Source organism: Candoia aspera, chromosome 14 (assembly GCF_035149785.1).
Source record: "Candoia aspera isolate rCanAsp1 chromosome 14, rCanAsp1.hap2, whole genome shotgun sequence".
Classification (NCBI taxonomy): domain Eukaryota; kingdom Metazoa; phylum Chordata; class Lepidosauria; order Squamata; family Boidae; genus Candoia; species Candoia aspera.
In genome coordinates this window covers 15,555,847-15,580,425 of record NC_086166.1, presented here as the reverse complement: position 1 = coordinate 15,580,425, position 24,579 = coordinate 15,555,847, and the positions used below count along the sequence as shown (strand labels likewise).

At 44.5% G+C, this 24,579-nt stretch overlaps 1 protein-coding gene across 1 annotated transcript in view; it reads right to left on the bottom strand.

Moving 5' to 3' along the window:
* Positions 1-24,355, bottom strand: part of HAPSTR1 (HUWE1 associated protein modifying stress responses) — a 29,342-nt gene extending 4,987 nt beyond the window's left edge. Inside the window, exons 1-3 of the mRNA XM_063315216.1 lie at positions 23,931-24,355; positions 23,184-23,264; positions 8,978-9,253 (exon numbers count right to left, since the gene is read on the bottom strand). Of these exons, the coding sequence (XP_063171286.1) occupies positions 8,978-9,253; positions 23,184-23,264; positions 23,931-24,207 (634 nt within the window). The 5' untranslated portion in view covers positions 24,208-24,355. The remainder of the gene's footprint in view (positions 1-8,977; positions 9,254-23,183; positions 23,265-23,930) is intronic.
* Between the last annotated feature and the right edge of the window lie 224 nt (positions 24,356-24,579).

Here is a 24,579-nt window from a genome sequence, read left to right as displayed (position 1 = left end):
GTCCCTAATTTAGTAACAGTCACTGGTGATGATGGAAAATGGAGCCCAACATCTATTGTTACATAGTTGTACATTTAGCCAGATTTTGGGGGGTGGAGGGGGGTGCACACATGTATACAGAGGCCTTGCACTAACTGAACAGGTTTTTTAAACTCTCCAACATCAGCAGGCGGCTCAGGTTCTATAAGCAGTCACCAGGCGTTTTCAGGAAACTATGGCTCAACTTTCCGTTACGTGAGTAGCACTTGAAGCATCAGCAGGCTCTTCTACGTCCTTACTGAAAACGTAAGAGGTGCCAGAGAACCATATCCCATCTCTACTCACACACTGCCCCAGAACCCAAGTAGCCCCCTGCAAAACCCACCTAAAGGAAAATGTTCTGCTGCAGTGAAGAAAATGCAACAAACTGAAACAACTTTCCACCATGCAAAAAAGGAAACAGCATCTAACGTGGATGTTTCCAATGTATAAAACAGCCTGAGCACAGACGTAGAATAAACGTGGTCTAATCCAATGTTGGGGAATTCTGGGCATTGAAGTCCACCCATCTTAAAGTTGCCAAGGTTGAGAAACATCAGTCTAGGCAGACACCACTTGTCACTAGGCCATGCAAAAGGTAAGTGAATCCAGTGGGGTGACTGAACCATGGATGCTTCAGGCTCTGACATGGGAATGGTTGCCCTCTGCTGCTTGAGAGCTACAAGAAGCAAACAAGTGTGTGGGCACTGACTGGTTAATGCATGTAAGAAGTAAGCAAGAAGCATCCGGTACATTTCTTAGAGGTGGCATGAGACTGTTGCAGGAGATTAATGCTCCAGCCTTCTGGATTTTGACCCATGCTCATGATTTGCCAATAGCGGCTTCGGGCCATTCCTGACTCAATGTATATTTAGCCATAAGGAGTTCAGCTGCACAGGGGAGTTCACACCTTGTGCATATGATTAGGAAGGTGAGGAGACTCTTTGCAAGGATGTTTGTTTTGCTCTTTCTTTTTCAATTTTTCTGACAGGAAAGAAATCAAAGCTTGGGGAATACTGAAAAAATGTTCTGAAACAGTATCTTATGAAATGGTGACATACTTTGAGACGAAGGCTTAGACACTGCACTGTCAAAGACAAAAGAAACCACAGCAGGACAATGTGTTTGCCTCTTCCTCTATGCAACAGCAAGACTAAGTCAGACAACGCTCCGCCACAGAAACTCTAAGACAGCGTCTCTCAGACTTGGCAACTTTAAGAGGGGTGGACTTCAACTCCCAGAATTCCCCAGCTGGCTTTGAAATCCGCACATCTTAAATTTTGCCAAGGTTGAGAAACACTGCTCTAAGATGTCCTTCTGTCTCCAAAGTTCAAGGGTATTGATAGTGTTACAAAATTTAACTTGACATGCAAATATAACACTAATCCTTAACAGGGTCACTGTGAGATTTGTGCTTCCTTTTTTTCTACCTCTATGTACTTTCTACTGTGGAATAAATTTGCAATGGCTTCTTCTACAATAAAGAATCAAAAGTAGTAAAAACTAATTCGGATACAGAAAATAAGGCTAATTAAAGTATTTCATGTGGAGCTGCAACTGCTAGGCACCACTCACTGAAGCTTTGCCTCTCCCTTTTTCTGAAAGTCAATGCTTTCCCATATCTATTTGATTCACTGGAGGATGAAGTACTAAATACATTTTTTATTACAAACTGATGGTTCCTGCTGTTTCACAATTAAGCTTTTTGCCTACTTACTTCTCCAAACAAAAATGAAGATACAGGATATTCCTTAAGACTCAGGAACATATTGCTCCATTTTGAGTAACTTAAAACATTTTAAACTGAAATCAATAAATGTATAATTAAAAAGTCTCCCAAAAGAGCTCTTCCCTGTTGCTTCAAAATTCTGAAAATGTTATATTTTTATACAAAATTAGGATGCTTCTGCTTTTAAGGCTTACTAAGTAATAAATTGGACTTACTAAACAATAAGCCTAATTTTAAAAAAATTAGGACATACTTGTCGGCAAATATCCACAGAAATTTATTAAGTACAACTTTATAAGTTTTTTTTATAAAATTATTAATTAATTTTAAAAGAGTAATTTTTCCAGTTTCAAGATGTGCAAGGCCAGTTCACTTCCCCAAGAGTAATTGTCACAGTCTTGACACAAGCAGACCTACCCAGGCCCCAGCCCCTTCCATAACAAGCTCAGCTACAGAAATGATTTCTAGAGAAAGGAGAGACATTCCACTTACCAGACCCAAACTACGTTCGTTTGGAACATCTTGCTGCATTTCCATCATTTAAGTTTAGCTATCTAATTTAACAGGTTTTTTCTGTGATAGCCTGGAAGGTCAAAACTTGAAGCAAGCCAGTCAGAGGTCAGTCACTTGAAGCAGCCAGTTCTGCATTCCAAAAATCCTACCTATTTCTTCAGTTCTAGCAAACTTAAAAGAAGGAAATATAACTGTGTACGATCAGAGACGGGAAATCTCATATCCCAGAGTGCAAGAGGTTCAGAAAACAAACATTTTGAAGAGGACAACACACAATTAAATCCTAAAATAGATTTAGTAATGTTTTAAAAACAAAATAACCCTGTCCCCCACAAAATTAGAAATTGTTGACCTACCAAGGCCCTTATCCATCCAAAAATATGAAAAGCCACATTTTTGTCCACCAAAAAGTTGTCCAGCCCTACATTTGCTCAGGAAACCAAATCACCCTCTCCTCTTCTAAGTCATGAAGTTCAGACTCACAAAAACACTACACTAAATCCAAAGAAGTCACTTTAGGATGTGTGACCGCTCCGACTTAGTCATCTCTCACTGACTAAAATCGAACAGCATGTAACCTTTGCCTTGGTCCATCAAGTTTTTATACTAGGTCCTTTGGAAAGCCATAAGCAGACAGGTTTGCAATGGCACTTGCGTGCTCTAGAATCTGGTACTGAGAGGCAAGCCATCTCTGAACAAGAAGAACACATAGAGCAATCAGTAATATTCTCCTCCATGATTTTGTCTCGCTCCTTATGAAAGCCACTTCTTGCTGCCAGTACTTATGGTTGCAAATGTCATGCTGTTAGTTATGCACTTTGGAAAGTTCCTCCTTTTATCAGTCTTGAATGCCATATAACTGCAGCAATGAGGCATAACAAACATCTGCCAGTAAATATTTTCACCCTTACCCCTAAAATGAAAGGCTCCACATGTTATATTCTCATAGGAAATCGTAGCAGTTATTGGGCATTTTGACTGTCTCTGTTCTAATTCCAGCATATAGTAAGTCTTGAAGTTCAATGGCCAGCACTATACAAATTATCTTAAGTGTGGCCACACTACCAGTGTCTCTAAAGCCATGACAATAGTTGGCTACACTTTATTTTCATTCTTTTCTAACCATTCCCCATAGCAATTTTGCCATTTCACACACCATGCAGGGGACTGTCAGTTCCCATCAATCTACCAACCAAATTTTCAACTGCCTTTATCTGGCTATTGCCAGCCTTTGGTCTTACCAGCGTAAGTGAAAACAACACTTCTGGCTCTATGGGTCTCACTTTACACTGGTGTACCTTAATCTGCATTTGTTCCAGGTGACCATTCCCCCAAGTTTGGAGATTTTTGCTGTCCGTTTTTATTTTAGCCGCCAAGAAGACTAGTGCACTCATGATACCAAGTTATCACATTGCTCACCCCTTCCAGATCACTTAAGCACAGATTTTAAAAAACATAACACTAATTCCAATCCAAATACTTGAGGGAATCTCATTTTACGTCCATTTGAGAACAACCTGCTTACTGTATTCTTGTTCTGAGCTTTCTGTTCTTTAACCAACAACTGATCCAGGCCTTTATCCTAGGAGTCCTTAGTGAGGGATCTGGCCTAACTCCTTTTAAAAGTCCAAAGAAACAATGGCCAGATGCACACAGTGTGCTAAACCATGGCTTGTTGTAACTATTAATGAAGTAAGACACAGTGGCATGTGTTAAACAATTACCTTAGAAAGAAACCATAATGGCTGGATTGATGTATGTGTAATGTCAAAACTAAACAAAACTCACATATGTCCGATCCCAGCCAATTATTGCCAATGTGAAATTCACTAAGTACTCAACCAGTGCATAAAGGAAGAGATTCTGTTAAAGAAGGATGCCTATTAAATCCAAATGGGATTTTACATATGGACAGATTTTGTCTGCTGCATCTGAAGCCCACTAAAGTAAGGTCTGTTAAACTGAGAGTTTACTGAATTACACAAAACACTAGTTTCTTCAAAGAATACATCAAGGGTTTTCATGATGTAAATAAAGAACTGTTGACCCTATAATCAGTGTTTTCCTTCAGCGTATAAGTCAATTCACACATCAACGTGGCTCATCAGAGTATCAGTTCTCTATTGCCTTTAACAGGCCACCTTAGAGTACAGATTTCATGCCCATAAAAGGGCTGTGGCAAATGTATCTCCCTGGAATTTCATTGTCCACCTACTAACTAGGTAGTAAGTTCACCTATGCTGCAAGAAATACTAACCACAGTGAAATGGCTTCTGATGCCTCTGATACAAAGGAGATGGAGATCAAGAATAGAAGGGATCTTAAATATGAGAGCGCCATTTCTGCGATTCCTCCAAACCTACTAGGGAACATCAGCTGCAAATCCAGTTTCAAGTCCAAACTCAATCAGTTCACAACTAAATCAGTTAAGCGGGTTTGTCAAAGTACCCCAGTTAGAAACTGCCAAAGACTCTCCCAATGAAAAGCAAAGCAGAACAGAGCTCTTGGCGTTAAGCAAGGAAGTCTAGAAATGCATTCCTTTAAGGTCAAAGAACAGCACATTATCCACAATGTCGAGGCTTGCAGCTGAAATCGAGTTTTCTGCCAGGCTTCCTTGAATGACACAGAGGAACCCAGCTGGTGGAAGCTTCAGTGAGTGGTGCCTAGCAGTTGCAGCTCCACATGATACCCAGTTTTATTTGTGGAGACTTAAGGCACAAGGACTGCATAAGCTGAAAGCGTTTGCCGTCCAAGTAACTTATTTCCCTACACCACCGCAACACGTAAGCATAAACCCCCAGGAGTGCTAAACTTGTGTACAATCCTGCTTAAGAACAACAAAAGGGTAATCAAATCTGGACCTTCCGGTGCAAATAAGGATGGATGGCACTATTTTGTGAGAAATGTTTACGGTCTCCTTTCCTTGGCAAAGACTGGGCTATGGAAACTTGCCAGCTCTGCTGTTACGCAACCGCTGCAACCGACGCATTCCAAGAAGTCACAGTAACTTGGGGCATGTTAAACACCAAGCTCTGCCATCTAGTATGCTAATCACAGGAATCACTCATGTGCCAAAAGACAGATAAGCTTGCTTCAATTGTGAGTACGTAAAATACTATGAAACTTAAACCAGAGACAAAACAGGTCAAATGACCGAAAGATGTAACTCCTCTGACCCAGGCAAGCGAGTAAAAGATCCCAGAAGATTCAGCAGCTGTTTCCCTGAGCAACATAATGGTCGTTTACTTTTGGGAGACCTTATCCACTCAGGATGTCAAGGGCAGGCACTGCAGTGCTGATTCTGGATATCCCCTATATTCTACAATGTACAGTTCCGTTCTTCAGATGTAGATTTTTATATCCTAGAAAATTTAAGCTGCGACAGAAAATTATCAAGAGATCTGGGGAGCGGGGGAGCATCTTTGTGACCACACAGGACTGCTGGGTGAGGAAGGGAAAGCAGTATTCTGGGAACAGGCATCATTGGTGGCACTCTAAACAGGGCAACTTACACTGCCATGTTTTGCAGCAGAACCAACAAGCTTTCCACTTCCGCGTTCTCACTTTAATAGGCAAAATTCTAACCCATAAAAATGTACAAACTCATGCAGCTCTTCTCAGAAAGATAATATCCTCATATGAAGTTCTGGCCTTCAAGAGGTGTAGTATCCCCAGCTAGAAAATGGACATCTAATGCTTGCCATTAAAAAATAAGGTGCCAGAAGAAGGGAAAGCTGTGGCAGCTATAGTCCAGCATCAAAACAATTGGTGCCGTACAAAGAGATTAAGAACTGGACTTTTAAGGTGAGAATTCAAAAGCCTCCACCTCAGTGGCTGAACATTTGTGTTCTTTCTACGTTCAGGTCGAAAAACTTTTCTTGATTTATGAAGGCACTGTTGAATTTCATTACATTCTCATAAACAGGCCAAAATTCACACCTAGTTCATAAATGTCAAAGTCACTTGAAAAAGCTTCTTACACTGAACCTACAGAAAGACAAACTTCTGACATCTCTCTAGTTTAAGGTTTCACTGATGCAAAAGCACATCCTAAACAATTTCAAATGGGCTCTAATTTGTGCCCATTTGCCAGGAAGTAAGGCATTAGGGAGGTGAGAATCACACACAGAAATCAAAGCTAAGAGGTCATGCTAGAGCGTAGTCCTTGCGGGCAGCACCTGGATCAAAGTGAACCGGCTGCTGCGACAGATATGAGAGTGACAGACGTACAGGTGTCTACAGACACTGAGATACGGTGGCCCTCTATTCACCCACTGAAAACCCTGACACACAGCAGCATCCCAAGTCAAACGTGTAAACATGTTAACTCAGCTCCCTCCCACCATGACCAGGCAGGCAAACCTGTAAAACTTGAAAACTAAGCAGAACTAGCTTGTTCTGGGTCACCCCAACCAGTCGCCTACCTAGCAAAAACACTGCCTATTCTGCCTAGCAGCGAGTCTCGAGAATCTGAGCCAAGCTTCAGCACTTCTTGGACTGTGGAAGTGGAAACCCGAGCACAGGCACTGCAGAGCCGAAGTACAAATCGCATCTCTCTTCTCACAAGCTTCCCTGGCAAGGAGAGAGCAGAAACCCGAAGAACAAGGATATCCTCGGCCATTTTGATTACTCTAATAGCAAAGCAACATCCAAGCAATTGGGAGCCATAACCCATCTTAATGCTGGGTCAAAATAAGCCTGCCCTTAGAGTCACCAAGCCAACAAGAAGAAAAACAACCAGGGCTTTCCATATTAGATAGTTCTCTAATCCCCAGTATGAGCTACATGCTTACCCACAGGTTTAAACCAATTAAAAAGGTATCCAGTTGTGATTCAAACTACTCTTGCTGCAACACCACCACTATTAGCCTCCCAAGTGGGATTTGAAACCAGCAACATATCAAGTTACAAATGAAATCTCCAGTACAGCTTTGCATGCAGCGTGACACGGACATACATTAAAAGCTTCTGTTTCGCTTCCAGAGGTCTGAGACAGAAAATGCTACCTGACACGCTTCCTCAGCAGTCCTCACTATCTCCATGGCTGAGAGTTCTGAAATTTACAGTCCAAAAAAGAGTGCAAGAAAAGCTGAACTGTACAAAGAGCAAAGAAAATTTCTTCCTTAAAATTCTATATTCTACATCATCCATCAATTCTGCATTATTTTCAGACAAGATGTTTGGTATCTGGTATATTACCTGTGCTGATTTATTTATTTATTTATATTTGCATTTATATTTCAAATTTCCATCACCACCCATCTCTCCCGAAAAGGGGACTCTGGGCGGTTTACAATCAGAATTAAAACACATAAATCACAATATAAATAACTCTATAAAAATAAAATAAATATAAAATATACAAGACTGTATAACAATATTCTACATAGCCCTTAAAATCAAACAAAAATAAAAGCATCCACAAATTATGCATCCACTCTCTCAGTTGCATCAGTCTCTATTCTCAATCCGGCTATCTCTACCCAACTGGGTAGAGATCCAGTTGAATATTTTGGAGTAAGTATTTCCAAAGGAAGCATCTGGTTTCTTTAAAAGGATGAAACTGGGTGCCCCCCAAGTCAGCACAAAAAAAACACATTTTTCTGCTACCAGAGGGGCTTCTTGAAGCAAACAACAAAACTGATGCCCAGCCAGGGGCAGATTTCGCAGTCACGTAAGCCATGAGGACTCAAAGATCACACCAAACAAGCGCAACGGAATGCCTGCTCCCATGCTACACACAGCAGGATCAGCCTCTGAAAGCAAGACATTTTATCAAACTAGAATTACTTCTCCCCACCCAAAAAACCTCTTCTTCAGCAGAAACCCAATGAAAAGAGGAGAGCTGGAACTCAACTTAAACAACCACGTCTGTTCCGCCAAACTTTAAGCTATCTTTACAAGTACTTGTCAGCCCTACAAGGTAGACCAGATCAAGAAAGCAACTCCCCAGGAAGACCATAGGTGTATTTTAATGAGTTAGGCTATAGTAGCAATATATTACAAGTCTGCTTGCATTTTACCTCCCCTCCCTCTGAGTCAGGGAGAAGCCAGACTGAGCCTCTTCCTCAGTGTTTCTCAACCTTGGCAACTTGAAGATGTGTGGACTTCAACTCCCAGAATTCCCCAGCCAGCCATGCTGGTTTGAATCACAATTGGATATCTTTTTAATTGGTTTAAACCTGTGGGTAAGCATGTAGCTCATACTGGGGATTAGAGAACTATCTAATATGGAAAACCTCCTTTCCCAGGGCTTAAGGAGTGCTTTTGCCCATGTTTCTGAATATTCCCTTCAAGACCGTCTCCTTGGCTCTCTACACCGCCCTGCTTTCTCCTCCAAAACACTTGGGATAAACTGCTTCTCCTTCTTACTCAACCACATCTCATTTGCCCTAACTGATCATGCTGGCAAGCAGCAGCATGTGGTTCTTCAAAGGGTATCTGAGGTCACAGAGGAAGGAACACCCATTTGGGAACACCCCTGAGTCATCACTGCAAGAAGTACAGGCGTGCAAGAACTGGAGAGGAGGATCCATGAGCACCACCCAAGTCAGTCACCAACATGCTGAGAACCAGTTTGATGCTTTATGGTTGACATCAGCGGCCATAAGAGCCAAGAGCCACTAAATGGCATCAACGGCGTAAAGGCACGTGCTTCTTCTTTAAACACACATTCTTACAAAGAGATGGGGGTGGGGGGAGAGGCAGAACCATTACCATGGAGAGCTATGGCTTCCCGGAAGGGCTGCAAGTCCGTCTCGACAGAAGAACTAGTTTCCGTTGATGTAGCTCGGTTAGGGGATACTACAGTCAGTCTTGGGGGAGGTCTAGAGTTTCGGGGAGGAGGAGCTTTCCCACACAGGAAGCTGATTAAGTCTTCTCTGCGAATAGTTCTTCTGCGCTTTTTAACCCAAGCCAAGACATCCTTATTACGACGCTGATAGCCAATATGGATTCCTACATCAAAACTCCGCTGATGGGCATCCACGCTTTCTGGAAGAAAAGAAAAGTGTGTTAGGAGCTGCCAACCACATGCAGCAGGTTCAGATACAATTGGCCTTCTAGAAGCAAAGCCAAAGTGAACTGGCACTGCTTAAATGCTTTGAGCCTCCCCCTGTGGATTGCGTGCACTGATGGAAGATAAATCCAATATTAAAAACTGATTTATGAATTGCAATTATTTCTACCCCATCTTTCCCACTGGGGAAAAAGTACACAAATCCTACCCAACCAGCTTATTAGTAACTTCAACAATCGCAAATAAAAACACAATCAATGTATTTGCCAACCCTAACTAAACTTTAGGTCTGAATTTGGAACCATCTGCTTGCAGGACCCAGTGCTGTCTAAAGCTGATATTACTAGTATGTGCATTTGAACGTAGGGCTCACTTCTTCAAAAACTACTTCCTCTGTGGATGAAATCACTGCATCCCTAGGTGTCACTTCGAAGCTAAGAAGCGGGGCTGCCCTGCCCCTTCCCACCTGCCACAACAGCTCTCCGACAAACATTGGGAGAAGGACATACAAAAACAGCGACTGCTCATGCAGGCAAGCAAATGAGGTACATCTTCTTCCTAGATAAACAGTGCTACTTAGAGTCAGCCATTCATTTAAGCAACGGGTTACCTTTTCTTAGGAGCATACTCAAAACTTCTGCTGAAACCATCTGTTTTTATCCCACTTTTGCAGAATGTTGTAAGTCTTGGTGAAGAAAATGACAGGTCATCTGGCCTTGACTGGGAGAGGCTCAGAGTTCATTGTCTCCACTTAGGTCAAGCTCTAGCACCCAGCAACTCAGAGGTCCAGTTTGAGAACAGTAGCAGTCTTTTACGAACAACCTACTCTGCACCAAAATGTCCTATCAGTTCAGCTCCAACGTAGTATTTTTAGATATACCTGTCCACATTTTTTTGTTGTGAGACACTGAGGTTTGCATAAAAATGCACAAAGGAATCTGCAAAGTCAAGATTTCCAAATGACAGAACTCTGAATGACAGAGTCCCACAGAACTTTGTCACTGCAACTGACTTGAATCAGTAGCTGCTTGAGTTCCTCCAACACAATAAAGTATAAATGTTTTGTTAATTAACTGCATACTACCTCCAAAGTGAATTTAGCACTGCTTCTGTATTTCAATCCAAGACAAAACAAGACAAAGATGAACTGTGTGAAAGTTACCCAGTAATAAAATCTGTGCCTTTAAAGGGGTCTTTTTGGATTCTTGACTCCTGCTGTAGGAGCAGACAGTAGCTGCAGCCAGGAAGGTCTTTACACAAAACTATCTTGTGAGCCAACTGTACCCATTCCTGGATCCGGAAGCTGTACTCAGTCACTCATTCCCTAATCACCGCTCATCTAGACTACTGCAATGTACTGTACATCATGGATGCCCTTGCAAAATCATCCAGAAGCTACTATTAGTCAATTATGCAGTGGAGTGAGTCGTTATGGATGCACTGAGTTGAGCCCATATAACACCACCGCTTTGCAAATTGCTCTGGCTCCCTATAAACTTCTGGGCACAATTCAAGGTACTGGTTGTCACCTATAAAGTCTTAATGGCACAGAGCCAGGTTACCTGCAGGACCTCCTGTCTCCAATTGTCTCTGCTTATCCCATGAGATCTGGGAGAGCAGGCATGCTTTGGGTCCCTCACATGAAGCAATGTCACTGGTGGGACCAATGGTATGCCTTCCCTGTTGCAGCATGGGCCCTATGGAACATCACATCCGCTGTGGTTCAGATAGCTCCCGCCCTTCTGTCCACCTGCAAGGCCCTGAAGACCCGGCTCTTCCTGCCAGTGTTGGGCCAGATGGTGAGAAGAGCCCCTGTAGAGTATTAGGCCTCTGAGCGAGACGGTACTGGCTGGTCTCAGTTACATCTATTATTATTTCTGTTATTCCCTTGTCCTTTTGCTTTTTATGTTCCAATATTTATTATATTATTTAATTGCATGTTTTCAAGTTTCTTCAAATTGTTAAGTTGCCTAGAGCCACTCCTGTGAATTTTGTTGTTTATTCGTTTAGTCGCTTCCGACTCTTCGTGACTTCATGGACCAGCCCACGCCAGAGCTTCCTGTCGGTCGTCAACACCCCCAGCTCCCCCAGGGACGAGTCCGTCACCTCTAGAATATCATCCATCCATCTTGCCCTTGGTCGGCCCCTCTTCCTTTTGCCTTCCACTCTCCCTAGCATCAGCATCTTCTCCAGGGTGTCCTGTCTTCTCATTATGTGGCCAAAGTATTTCAGTTTTGCCTTTAATATCATTCCCTCAAGTGAGCAGTCTGGCTTGATTTCCTGGAGGATGGACTGGTTGGATCTTCTTGCAGTCCAAGGCACTCTCAGAATTTTCCTCCAACACCACAGTTCAAAAGCATCGATCTTCCTTCGCTCAGCCTTCCTTATGGTCCAGCTCTCGCAGCCATATGTTACTACAGGGAACACCATTGCTTTAACTATGCGGGCCTTTGTTGTCAGTGTGATGTCTCTGCTCTTAACTATTTTATCGAGATTTGTCATTGCTCTTCTTCCAAGGATTAAGCGTCTTCTGATTTCCTGACTGCAGTCAGCATCTGCAGTAATCTTTGCGCCTAGGAATACAAAGTCTTTCACTGCTTCTACATTTTCTCCCTCTATTTGCCAGTTATCAATCAAGCTGGTTGCCATAATCTTGGTTTTTTTGAGGTTTAGCTGCAAACCAGCTTTTGCACTTTCTTCTTTCACCTTCATCATAAGGCTCCTCAGTTCCTCTTCACTTTCAGCCATCAAAGTGGTATCATCTGCATATCTGAGATTGTTAATGTTTCTTCCAGAGATTTTAACTCCAGCCTTGGATTCCTCAAGGCCAGCTTGTCGCATGATGTGTTCTGCATACAAGTTGAATAGGTAGGGTGAGAGTATACAGCCCTGCCGTACTCCTTTCCCAATCTTAAACCAGTCTGTTGTTCCGTGGTCTGTTCTTACTGTTGCTACTTGGTCGTTATACAGATTCTTCAGGAGGCATACAAGATGACTTGGTATCCCCATACCACTAAGGACTTGCCACAATTTGTTATGGTCCACACAGTCAAAGGCTTTAGAATAGTCAATAAAACAGAAATAGATGTTTTTCTGAAACTCCCTGGCTTTTTCCATTATCCAGCGGATATTGGCAATTTGGTCCCTAGTTCCTCTGCCTTTTCTAAACCCAGCTTGTACATCTGGCAATTCTCGCTCCATGAACTGCTGAAGTCTACCTTGCAGGATCTTGAGCATTACCTTACTGGCATGTGAAATGAGTGCCACTGTTCGATAGTTTGAACATTCTTTAGTGTTTCCCTTTTTTGGTATGGGGATATAAGTTGATTTTTTCCAGTCTGATGGCCATTCTTGTGTTTTCCAAATTTGCTGGCATATAGCATGCATTACCTTGACAGCATCATCTTGCAAGATTTTGAACAGTTCAGCTGGGATGCCGTCGTCTCCTGTTGCCTTGTTATTAGCAATGCTTCTTAAGGCCCACTCAACCTCACTCTTCAGGATGTCTGGCTCTAGCTCACCGACCACACTGTCAAAGCTATCCCCGATATTGTTATCCTTCCTATACAGGTCTTCCGTATATTCTTGCCACCTTTTCTTGATCTCTTCTTCTTCTGTTAGGTCCTTGCCATCTTTGTTTTTGATCATACCCATTTTTGCCTGGAATTTACCTCCAATGTTTCTAATTTTCTGGAAGAGGTCTCTTGTCCTTCCTATTCTATTGTCTTCTTCCACTTCTGCGCATTGCTTGTTTAAAAATAATTCCTTATCTCTTCTGGCTAACCTCTGGAATTTTGCATTTAATTGGGCATATCTCCCCCTATCACTGTTGCCTTTTGCTTTCCTTCTTTCTTGGGCTACTTCTAGTGTCTCAGCAGACAGCCATTTTGCCTTCTTGGTTTTCTCTTTCTTTGGGATGTATTTTGTTGCCGCCTCCTGAACAATGCTGCCAACTTCTGTCCAGAGTTCTTCTGGGACCCTATCTACTAAGTCCAGTCCCTTAAATCTATTCTTCACCTCCACTGCATATTCCTTAGGAATATTAGTGAGCTCATATCTAGCTGATCTGTGGGTCTTCCCTAATCTCTTTAGTCTGATCCTAAATTGTGCAAGAAGAAGTTCGTGATCTGAACTACAGTCAGCTCCAGGCCTTGTTTTTACCGACTGTACAGATGTCCGCCACCTTTGGCTGCAAAGGATGTAATCAATCTGATTTCGGTGTTGTCCATCTGGTGAAGTCCATGTATAAAGCCGTCTCTTAGGTTGTTGGAAGAGAGTGTTTGTTATGCAGAGTGAATTGTCTTGGCAAAATTCTATCAGCCTGCGTCCTGCTTCGTTTTGTTCTCCCAGGCCATACTTACCTGTAATTCGAGGTGTCATTTGACTGCCCACCTTAGCATTCCAGTCTCCTGTGATGAAAATAACATCTCTTTTAGGCGTGTTGTCCAGTAGGTGCTGCAGATCCTCATAGAAGTGCTCTACTTCAGCTTCTTCAGCATTTGTGGTTGGGGCGTATATTTGGATCACTGTGATGTTAGATGGCTTGCCCTGAATTCGAATTGAGATCATTCTGTCGTTTTTTGGGTTGTATCCGAGCACTGCTTTAGCCACTTTACTATTAATTATGAAGGCTACTCCATTTCTTCTGTGGTCCTCTTGTCCGCAGTAGTAGATCTGGTGGTCATTTGATGTGAAGTGGCCCATTCCAGTCCATTTCAGTTCACTGACGCCCAAAATGTCTATCTTTAATCTTGACATCTCACCAATAACCACATCCAATTTGCCCTGGCTCATAGATCTTACATTCCAGGTTCCGATGGTGTGTTGATCCTTAGAACATCGGATTCGCCGTTCACCACCAGCACCGTCGGCCGCTAGCCGTCCTTTCGGCTTTGAGCTAGCTGCGTCATCACGTCTGGGGCTAGTTGAGCTCATCCTCTGTTCCTCCCCAGTAGCATTTTGACCATCTTCCGACCTGGGGGTCTCATCTTCCGATGGTATACCGACATATCTCTGGTTGTACTGATCCATTTAGTTTTCACGGCAAGAATACTGAGGTGGGTTGCCATTACCTTCCCCAGGGATCGCATTTAGTCTGACCTCTCTGTCATGACCTTCCCGTCTTGGGTGGCCCTTCACGGTTTAGCTCATGGCATCATTGAGGTGCTCAAGCTCCAGCACCACGACAAGGTAACGATCCTTTGCTGAAGCTCCTGTGAATTGGGTAACCATATAAACCAAATAAATAAATGTCTCTATTCCTTTAAAATAAAAAATCTTAAACAGGAACTGTCATATTAGGTTTTTTGCAGAACTGCCCTACATAGCAAGACAATATTCAGCATACTGCAGAAAAGCCAAAGCTCTCACAGAATTAAAGAGCACACCCCACATTCTTAAACCTGACATGAGACTTTAAAAATATGTGCCTTTCTTACTCAGTGCCTGCTTGAATGCAAATATAATTCCACCTATTTACTAGAGAGAACAGCCTGGGCAGTTCAGGATGCCTAATTATCGCAGTAGGTCTGACTGTTTACTTATCTGCATGTGCAACGATCCATATTTAACTGTACTCATTCTATGCTGACCAGCAGCTTATAACATAAAAGCCAGTAGAAATCAATAATCTTTTGACCATTAGAGTCTGGGAACAGAATGCAAACTACTTCCCATAACCAGGATAAAAGAAAACTCCAAACTACTGTTCTTATGACATTGAAAACATTATCTGGTAGCCCTAATAAGTTCCATGCTCAGTGATAACCTCCTTTAAAATAATAAAATAATAGATAAAATAATTAAAATAATAAAGGCGGGAGAGTTAGTAAGTAAATAAACAAACAAACAACCACTCATCCAATAACAACAACTGTTGGAGATTACAGACCAAGTCATATAGACACATAAAAATAGGATGGGTCATTTTTGCTTTTCAGTCGCTTTCAAGAAGCTACTGCTAGAGTTATGCAAGAAAAAATGCCTCTGCAATACTCAGGGTCCTGATCCTGATCACTGCAGGAAGCGCCCAATAGCAATAGGGTGTACTTGTGACTAGTGAGAATTTTAGTGACTACCCCAACTTGCCACCAGATGTGTGAAACCAAGACACTGCAAACACGTGGCAGTAATTGCATCTTATTTGCACTTTGTTCACAACGGTTGGCCTGAGGATGTTCTGGGCACAAAGGGCCAGATTTGTGTTGGCCATGTCCAAACCGAAACACACAAGTTCCAGGTGTCAGTGCTTTGAGGGTGGGTCAGGAGAAAATGCAAGGCAATCAGCAGGAGATAGAGATCTAGGGAAAGGAAGTTCTGGGGGGATTCAGCACACAGGCCATGGGGGTGACCTTGCCCAATGCCCTGCAACACCACTCTAGATTTTATTTTGGCCCAAACCCAGAATATCCAGGTTCAGTCCTGCTAAATTACAATCCATCCAGAACAGTTTGGCTGAACTTCCAAGCTGCAGTACGTTTGTCTCGGATCCGAAACCACATACTATATATTTTCTACTTAGGCACATACCTACCATTTGCCTTTCTGCAAATAACACACTCATCTTTGCAGTTATTTTTATTTCACATCATAACGAAGTTAATGTTGACCACCTTGACATTTATGGGAAAACAGAACATAAAGCAACCTCCCCCAACTTCAACCTGTCTAGACTTCCTATGCTGGACAACTCCCATCCACCAACAGGGTAGCCAAGCACCCCAACCTTCTCTTTGGAAGATCTGCCCAAGGCGCCAAATGCCGGCAGCAGCATCAGATTCAAAAGAACCAGAGAAGTAATTCTTCAGCTCTTTGACCTGCAAGAGGTTTGGCTGCAGGCAATATGAGTCCTGATGGGTGCATGCGGTACAAGAAGCAGGCGGAGTAAGAGTAGGAAAAATTGTTACTTGCCCAACAAATGCAACATTACACATTTGCCATACTGTATTTGCACATATTTTCTTTTAAAGGCAATACATAGCTTGTATGTCACCCAGAATAAGAACCTCACAAGTGACCAAATCACCAAATCTCATTCTAGTACTATTTTCCTATCAATCCCACATCTACATAAACAGGTACCACAGGCATCTACTCAAAAAAGCTTACAATGTATAACAGACACCAAGAATGAAAAGGGGGCGAGCGGGAGACAAAGGCACAGGTACAAAGGAAGAGCGCCACGGTTACTTCAGTTGCACATACTTAGCTACAGGGCTATCGACCGTAGGAACAAAGGGGGGGTTCTAAGATGGCCTGCATCTTGATGGAACAGGCAGGCTGCCTAGAGGCATTTCCATGCAAGAGAAGGAACACATTTGCTGGAATAGAAGAAGAGGAAAATGAGAAGCAAGGCCAAGCTTGCTCAGAATCCAGAAGTGGAGCATATACCATAAGGGGACTGAAGGAATGGCGCCTCAATTGCAGAATAAGTTCTGGATGAATGTGAGGAGGTAGCAACAGACAAGTGAGAGGTGAGCAGGGAATGGACAAGAAGACCTGTTTTATATTAATGTTATAAAAAGAGTGGGTCCTGATCTGACAACCAACCAAAGGAGGAAGGGTGGGCAGGAAAAGAGAATATAAAACAGCATTTAATTGACAGGCAGAAAGTGTTATTAATGGTTAAGAAATGCAGACAAAGAGACTGGGCCCTTGGAAGGAAATATGGTAAGTCCAGCCTCAGAGATCCTGAGCCTGAAATAATATTGAGGCTCCAAAACAGAACTACCAGAAATACAGTTAGAGGCTGGATGGGTGAAAGAGAACCAGATACAATCAGAGTATGGTTAGATGATAGGTAATACTGTTAAGCACAGGAATTGATGAAGCTGTTACTTGCCAAGTTACACAGGATGGCCAGTGGCACATCAGCTGCAGAGACCTGCTGGGGTGGGGGAGAAAATCCCAATAGAAGGATTGAAGGCAGAGGAACAGTGCTCTCTGAAAGAGACTGTGAAGAAGAAAACAAGTCAGAAGGAATAAGAGTTATGACATCTGGGGATTTAAGTAGGAGAGGGCAATCAAGTGGATTTAAGATGGTAGAAAGGAAGGTTGAGTAAAGATCAGGCAGTTAGTTCAAGGGCAGTTTCAGTGAAGTGAAGGTGATCAAAAATACAGCCAGGACTGAGACTGCAATGAGTTTAGCGGACAGGAGAATTAATTGTGCTTTGCATTTCTGGAGGGGAAGTGGGATAAATAAATAAATCCACTTTAGATGATACAGCCATTTCTCAGCAGTATGGGAACTTTAATTCGAGAATTTGGAGACATCAGGTTGGTCAGGATAAAAAAGGAACTGTCATGAGTACTGATGGCGAGCTGGAAGGGGCTTCTATCCAGGGGGGAAAATGCATGCATAGTACTGAGGAATTAAGCAGCCATTCAAAGAGACACAGATCAGACCTGCCTTAACTTTTGGGGTTTATCTGTCTGGGTTTTTCCCACACTTCTTCAGTTTGTTAGGATTCTGTTTTATGTAGCAGTAATAAACACTAGAGACCTCCTCCTCGTCTCAGCGTGATTCCTGACTGTTAGGACAGGAACAGCCTCATTTCTATTGCTGAATTTGTCTATCAAATCCAACCAAGACCCAAATGTCTCTGAAATTGTGTTTTTACGCAGACAATTTTATTCATCAGAAACAACAAACTGTTCCACTTCCAATGCACAATTGCTATTAAGACTTACATATCACGTATTTGTGCTGGACATCAATATTTTTTCAACAAAATAAGTGGTTTCCATGGATCACACAAAGCAATTTCTGCAGAACTTACCAAATATAGTTAGCATGTTCAACCTATACTTTCCATAACTACTCACCAACACTTTGTCCTTAAGAGTGTTACCCACACGGCAGCCTCAGCTGGTGGAAGAGTAAGCTAGCTTCCAAAATAGACACTTGAGGGTTATAGGATACCACATTCCACAGCATTAAGGGCAAGTAAAACCTATACCATTACGACAGTCAGATTGTCACATGTTGCTCTGAACTGAAAACAAGCCTTCGACTTTGTTTTCATCAGACCGAATTGGGACTTTAGCTTACCATGAGCAGGTCGCTACTGAGAAACAGGGAAACAATGTCTCCCTTGACTGGGCTTATCCACCTATGCGCCAACTACGTAAAAACTCCTTCAGCTAACACTGTGCTTATAAATAGAACACTTCCAATAAATGGTCATCTTGTGTAATTTTGTAACAGCTGGAAATTGATGGGCACAATTAAAAGATGTTGCCAATCATATTACGCTGTTTCAGCTTTGGATCCTTAGTGTGCTAAGCCCCACGTGCATTCCAAGTTCAAAAATTATTATGATCATTACTTTATCAAAGTGAGCTACAACAACATTATTAAATTAATATAGTTGGTGGCACATCTTCCTATTGTGATGGGTGTTATATCATTAGTATGGCTCACAGGGGAAGTTTTCTCAATAGGTGTTACTTAACTAGCTTCCCCTAGGCCTCAGTGAATCATCTTGATCCTTGTGGGAGCTAAACCAGACTAAGAAAGCAATCTTGTTTAACTTAAAAAGCTCCAGGCCAGAACTTCAGTTCCTGAACACTTTTATCCAAGGACAGCATTATTAAGAATTCATAAAGGTTGACAATTCTCATATGACTATCATTATGTTACTATATAATGTGTATACCCATAGTGAGCAGAAACATCTGGCATAAAAAACAACCCTGGCATGAAAAAACTTACTGGCACTTAATTTGACATTTTCTTCTACTCTTAATTCATCTCTACAATGGTGATCTTTCTTTACCCAAGAACATCAATTCTGGCAAGAGTAAAACAGACTTTTAATCACAAGCACTGTTTGAAGTTCCACTGAAGCACAAAGGGAGTAGCACTGCCATCTGAATGAGTCAACAATAAACCTAGAGATCCAGCACTACCATGACAAAATCACTAAGGATAGATCTCTCGCAAGTAGATCCACCTGACAGCTCATCCAACAGAAACTAAGGAACTAATACCTCACATTTCCACACAGGTGACCTTGCTCAATTTCAGGCAGATTATAGGAAGGAGACAATAATTAAGTCTTAAATGTTGGACAAGGACTCGGGAGACCCAGGTTCTGCTGTCCAAGCTTTCAGGGTGACTTTGGGCCAGCCACCCTCTCTCAGCTAAACCAGCCTCAAAGGATTGTCGGGGGATAAAACCAGAGTGGGGAGCACTATATGGTTACCACTATCTTTCCTGGAGGAAAGGCGGGATTGAAACTTAATGAATAAATAAGAGAGCGCCACATATGCTGTTGTAATTTCATCACATCAAGCATAATCAATACTTAATAAACCGCGTCAGTCTGCAGAAACATGGTATCTACCAGGACATTCGCAAGGTGGTATGTAGATTCTCAAAACTAAAGCTAAAATTATATATACATACATATGGAAGTATACATAAACGTATACAGATATAGGAAACAGCCTCTGCTTTGGTGCTTGTCCTTGGAGAGGGAGTCAGCCCCATCTATGTAAAGACTTTGGAATATTTACATTGTCCCATAAATTCTTCCTAAAATATATGTAAATGTCACTATTTTTATTAAAGATGGGAGAGCTAGGAGTGGAGTGTTTAAAGCCTTCTACTGAGTTAATTGCTATTATAGACTTCTGAGTTCATCCTCTGTATTTTCGTATGAGCTTTTTTTACTACTAAAAAAAAAAACAAGGTAGCATCATAACTTTAAGCACCAGCCTATTCCTTCTTAGCTAAAAAATAGTGCTGCCATATTCACAGCTGAAATAATACAAAAGCAGAGAAAGAACGTAGTCAGATAAGACCAAAAGCCTATTACTAGGGCAACATGCTGTTCTCACAAGAGCCAGCCAGATGCCAGCAGAGAACATATGCAATCTCACATACTCACTGTTGCAGCAGCTAGGTTCGCATGCCATATTAAGTAATAGGATGTATTAACTGTTCGTAAACAGGACTAAAATGACTTGTTTCATACAATATGCTAATCTACAAACCAGTCACCACTTAACTTGATGTATCAATTCATCCAGTAAGTCCTTTTCACCTGTCCGGAATCTCACACACACACACCACATAACTGGACTAGATTCTAAGACCAAGACAAGGGACGAAGAATTAATCTGCACACTTTGATGTCAGGAATGTATTAGCTGTGGAGCAATTTCTGCCCCAATGCCTTGCACGGTGGAATTTTCCAAGTTTGGACATGTCAGTCCTACAGTTCTAAGCTGTATTATATATAAGCCAGGTTGAGATACTCAGAAGACTCCTATTCTCCTCTTTGCTTTGCACAAGATTATAAAGTGCAGAGTCACGGGACAGGGTCCCTTGTGCTTCAGCAAGTCTAGATCACCAGTACATTCTTTCCCAGCTAATTCCACGCACCACTGTTGATTTCTAGCAAGAGGCACATGCATAGGCTGCAGGCAACCAATCTGGCTTTTACCCAGCAACTGCCAAGTGATAAGCCAACAAAATGGCAGCTGGTGCCAATTAGAGAAAGAGCGCTAATACTATTGGCTGAGCTGGCAAATACCTCCCTAGATGACTAAATGGTGGCTGTTTTCAGCACGACATTCCATTTGGCCACTTCAGACTAAAGGCAGCATCACCTAATTACATCAATTGCTCTAAAGTAAGTTATTCACGTGTTGTAGGAAAGGCTAAGACCAACAAAAATATTGTTACCTTTATTTATTGGGTCACCAAACTTGTTGACATTAAGGCAACTTCAGCTTTAGCTGAGCTAACATTTGCCAGTTAGTGCTTGAGCAGTACTTATTATGAGTAGCTGGAAGCACTTCGGGATATCTAAGGCCAAGCCAGTAACATGTTCTTGAGGCTTCTATTTTCCTCCATGAGAGGAAAGGAATTTCTAAGCACTCATGGATTTTTTAAGAAGTATGAACCACCTAAGACTAAACAGTTCTGTTCCAGAGGTTTATGAATTAGTTCAGAACTAGAATATTCATATAGTTGAGAGAAAGAAAGGGTCTTTTCCTAGGCTATCAAAACAACATTTTATAGTTGAAGGGACAGCAAAAGAATTGATCCATTAAAAGTTAACAGAACTTAACACCTAAATCCAATGTTTCTTTCTCTCTCTCTTCTCTAAGATTAGAAATAACTAGATACTTGGTCACATACGTTCTGAACACCAACCAGCTCTTTTGTTAGTGACATGAAGATCTAAACTTATTTAGAAGCCAGTATAAATATTACAGGCTACAACCAGAAGTTATCTCTGATACCAGACCATGCACAGCCAAACAATGAAGACAACCATTTTGTTCCCTAAAAAACTAAAACATTTTCCCCCTGAGGAGCTAGATTATGTCAAGCTTACTTAGAATTTCTTGAGGATTCCAAAAATTCAGAGTAAAGGTACTGATCAACTATTTTGTGGTACCTACTGATCAGAAGATTTATGGCAGTGAACCATAGGTAATGTACTTAATACGCCATGAGATGCACATAAGACTAGAATTTGTTCAATTTAAGTGTCACTTGAACATCAGTATTCAAGCCAAATCATTTAAACAAAACCACATTAGAAGTCACAGCTTGAAGCTGGCTTATAAACCATAGTTCACTCTAAGCTACTTCATTATTCCTGAAATTAGGATCCTGAATTATCCATTGGTTTATTTATATATCCTTGCAAATCCAGGGAGCTTAAGGACAAGAGCAACTAAAAGAACATCCCCACCCCTATCCTTTTTGTCCCCAGAAGCACTCCACAAGCCCACAAACACTTGCATCCCCCAAAACAACCCAACCCTCCCAAATGCGCAAGCACTTGCCCTACAATGAACATTCAAACCAGAGACAAAACAGAATTAAAGGTACCATGGGATGGATGGAGACAACTATTAGAAGAGAACCTATAAAACGATTAACTCCTCTCCTGACAGGATTAGAAAGACTGCTAGCTCAACGTCCCTCTTCTGAATCTGCTTGACTCACAGAAAAAAGGCGCTCTTGTTCCACCACAAAAGTTCTACAATTTCTCCCAACTCTCAATTTCCAGAGGCTTTTTATCAAGCAATGTGAGTGACCCTATTCTTTCAGTGCCAGTAGTCCCCAGCAGTACTTGGACTTGGGTGAGGTCACATACAGTTGGGTGGCACTGACTGCCAAGTCTGGAGCTAAGGTAGGTCCTAAGCATCAAAGCAGCTCTACCCATTCCCTGCTCTCTCAGGAACTGGAGGGAACCAGGGTGCTGAGTCAGAGGACACCTGGCTTTGCAACTCATATTCATGCTAATGCAACCTTTGCCAGAGGATGTCAAGGAGACACTGACAGGTCACCTTGCAAGAGCCACTCCAGTGCAAGCTTCAGAATCAGTGAGGAGGCAAATTCACGGTTCCCTGGACAGCCTCTCCCAGATGTTTGCTGGCACTCCCAGAATTCCCAGGAGTCACAGACAGGCGGGCTTCCTCTGAGAACAGCTCCTTCCGCCCTGCCCCACATGGACCAGCTCACTAGCCTGTCTCACTGCGCAGCCCTACAACGAGGGCCGGGGGTCTCTGACCCTGGAGCTGCGACTGGGCCTAACCCTAGCCTGACTGACCACGAGTGGAAACTGGGCACAGCAAAACGGGCCGCGCTCCAGGCGCACCTTGCCCCTCTGCCAGCCCGGCAAGAGTCGGGGACGCCTCTGGCCACCCCAGGTTGGCACACCCGGGGCGGGCTCTGAGGAGGGCCGAGACGGCCCGAGGCGCCTGCTTGGGCCGCCGGGCGACCAGCTCAGCCGGCCGCCTCCGGGGAACCCGCGGCGAGCGGAAAGCACGGGGGCCTCCGCCCAGAACGCCCCTCCCGCGGCCAGCCCCCGCGGCCGGGCAAAGGGGCCCCCCGCCCCCCTTCCCCCCGGAGAGACCCGCCCCGCCGGCCCCGCTCACCTTTGTAGAGGTTGGTGACGGCCGTGGCCGCGTTCTGGAAGGGCACCCAGAGGGAGAGGCCGGGCTGCTGGCACACGCGGTCTGGGCGGGGAGAGCAAAGGGCAGAGGTGAGCCTCGCGCTGACCCCCGGCCGCCCCCCCGCCGCCCGGCCCGGCCATGTTGCGCTTCGCCATTTTGTCACCCGCCGCCGCCGCCGCCGCCGGGACGGAAGAGCAGGAAATGGGAGGCGGGGAGGGGAAGGGGCCACGAGGGACGGAGGCCGCCTGGAATCGCCTAAGTCCGTCGGAGCGGGAAGGAGCGCGGGAGCCCCACGCGGGGAGGGCAACAGAAAGACCCCCCCTTAAGGAAGGTGAAACCGCGCCGGGCTCGTCGGAGGCGCCCCCGAGCCCCCTCCCCACCCCGCGTCCTCCTCGCCGCCCACCCGCCATTTTGTCGGTGGGAGGGGCCGGCGGGGCCGGGCGAGCCTACCCGCCCCCGGGGACGGGGGTGGGCGAATCCATTCGGCCCCGCCGCTCTGCCGGGGGGGAAGCCGCTTTCTCCGCCAGCGGGGAGGCAGGCAGGCGGGCGGGGAAGCGGCGGCGGCGGCCTCCCGCCATCTTGCGCGCGCCCGGCGAGGGAACAGGCCCGGGCGACCACTCCCATCATTCCCGCGCCGGCGGGGGGCGCCCCTCCCGCGGGCTCTCGCGCCAGGCGTCGACACGTGTCCGGCCATCCACACGTGCGGGCGCTGCCGCGCGCTCCGCTCACCCTTGTAGAGCTGCGCCACGGCGGTGGCCGAGTTCTGGAAGAGGTGCCAGAGCTTCTGCTGCTTGGGCTCCGGCTGCGGGGTGGCGGCGGCGGCCGCCTCGTCGTCGTCTTGCAGCTCGGGCGGCAGTGGGCCGCCCCCGCCGCCGCCCAGGCCGCCGCCGTCGTCCTGCTCGGCCTCGGCCAGGCACTGCCGCTCCCACTGGCTGAACCAGTGCTCGGGCCCGTGCAGCTCCTGGATCTCGGCCTCGCCTTCCTCCTGCGCCGCCTGGTCCTCCATCGCTCGCGCGCCCGGGCCGCCTCGGCGCGGCTCCGGCTACCTCCGTCCGGCCGCGCCCGGCAGCTGCGGCGACGCCATCAACAAGAGCCACTGCCGCCGCATCCCCGGCCGCTGCCGCCGCCCACACTGAGCCCGAGACGCCGCCCCGAGCGCCCCAAAAGGCCTCACCCGAACATGCTGGGGGGAGGGGGCAGAAAACGACCACCCCACCCCGGCAGAGCCCGCCTCTTTTTCCCCGCCGACGCCACTGCCGGGCGCCTCTTCGGCGCCTGCTGCGCGCCCATTGGGCGGCTGACGCGCCCATCAATGTCATAAAGGAGGAGGAGGAGGAGAAGACGAGGTCATCAAGGTTGGTTACGCTGTCAAATAGAA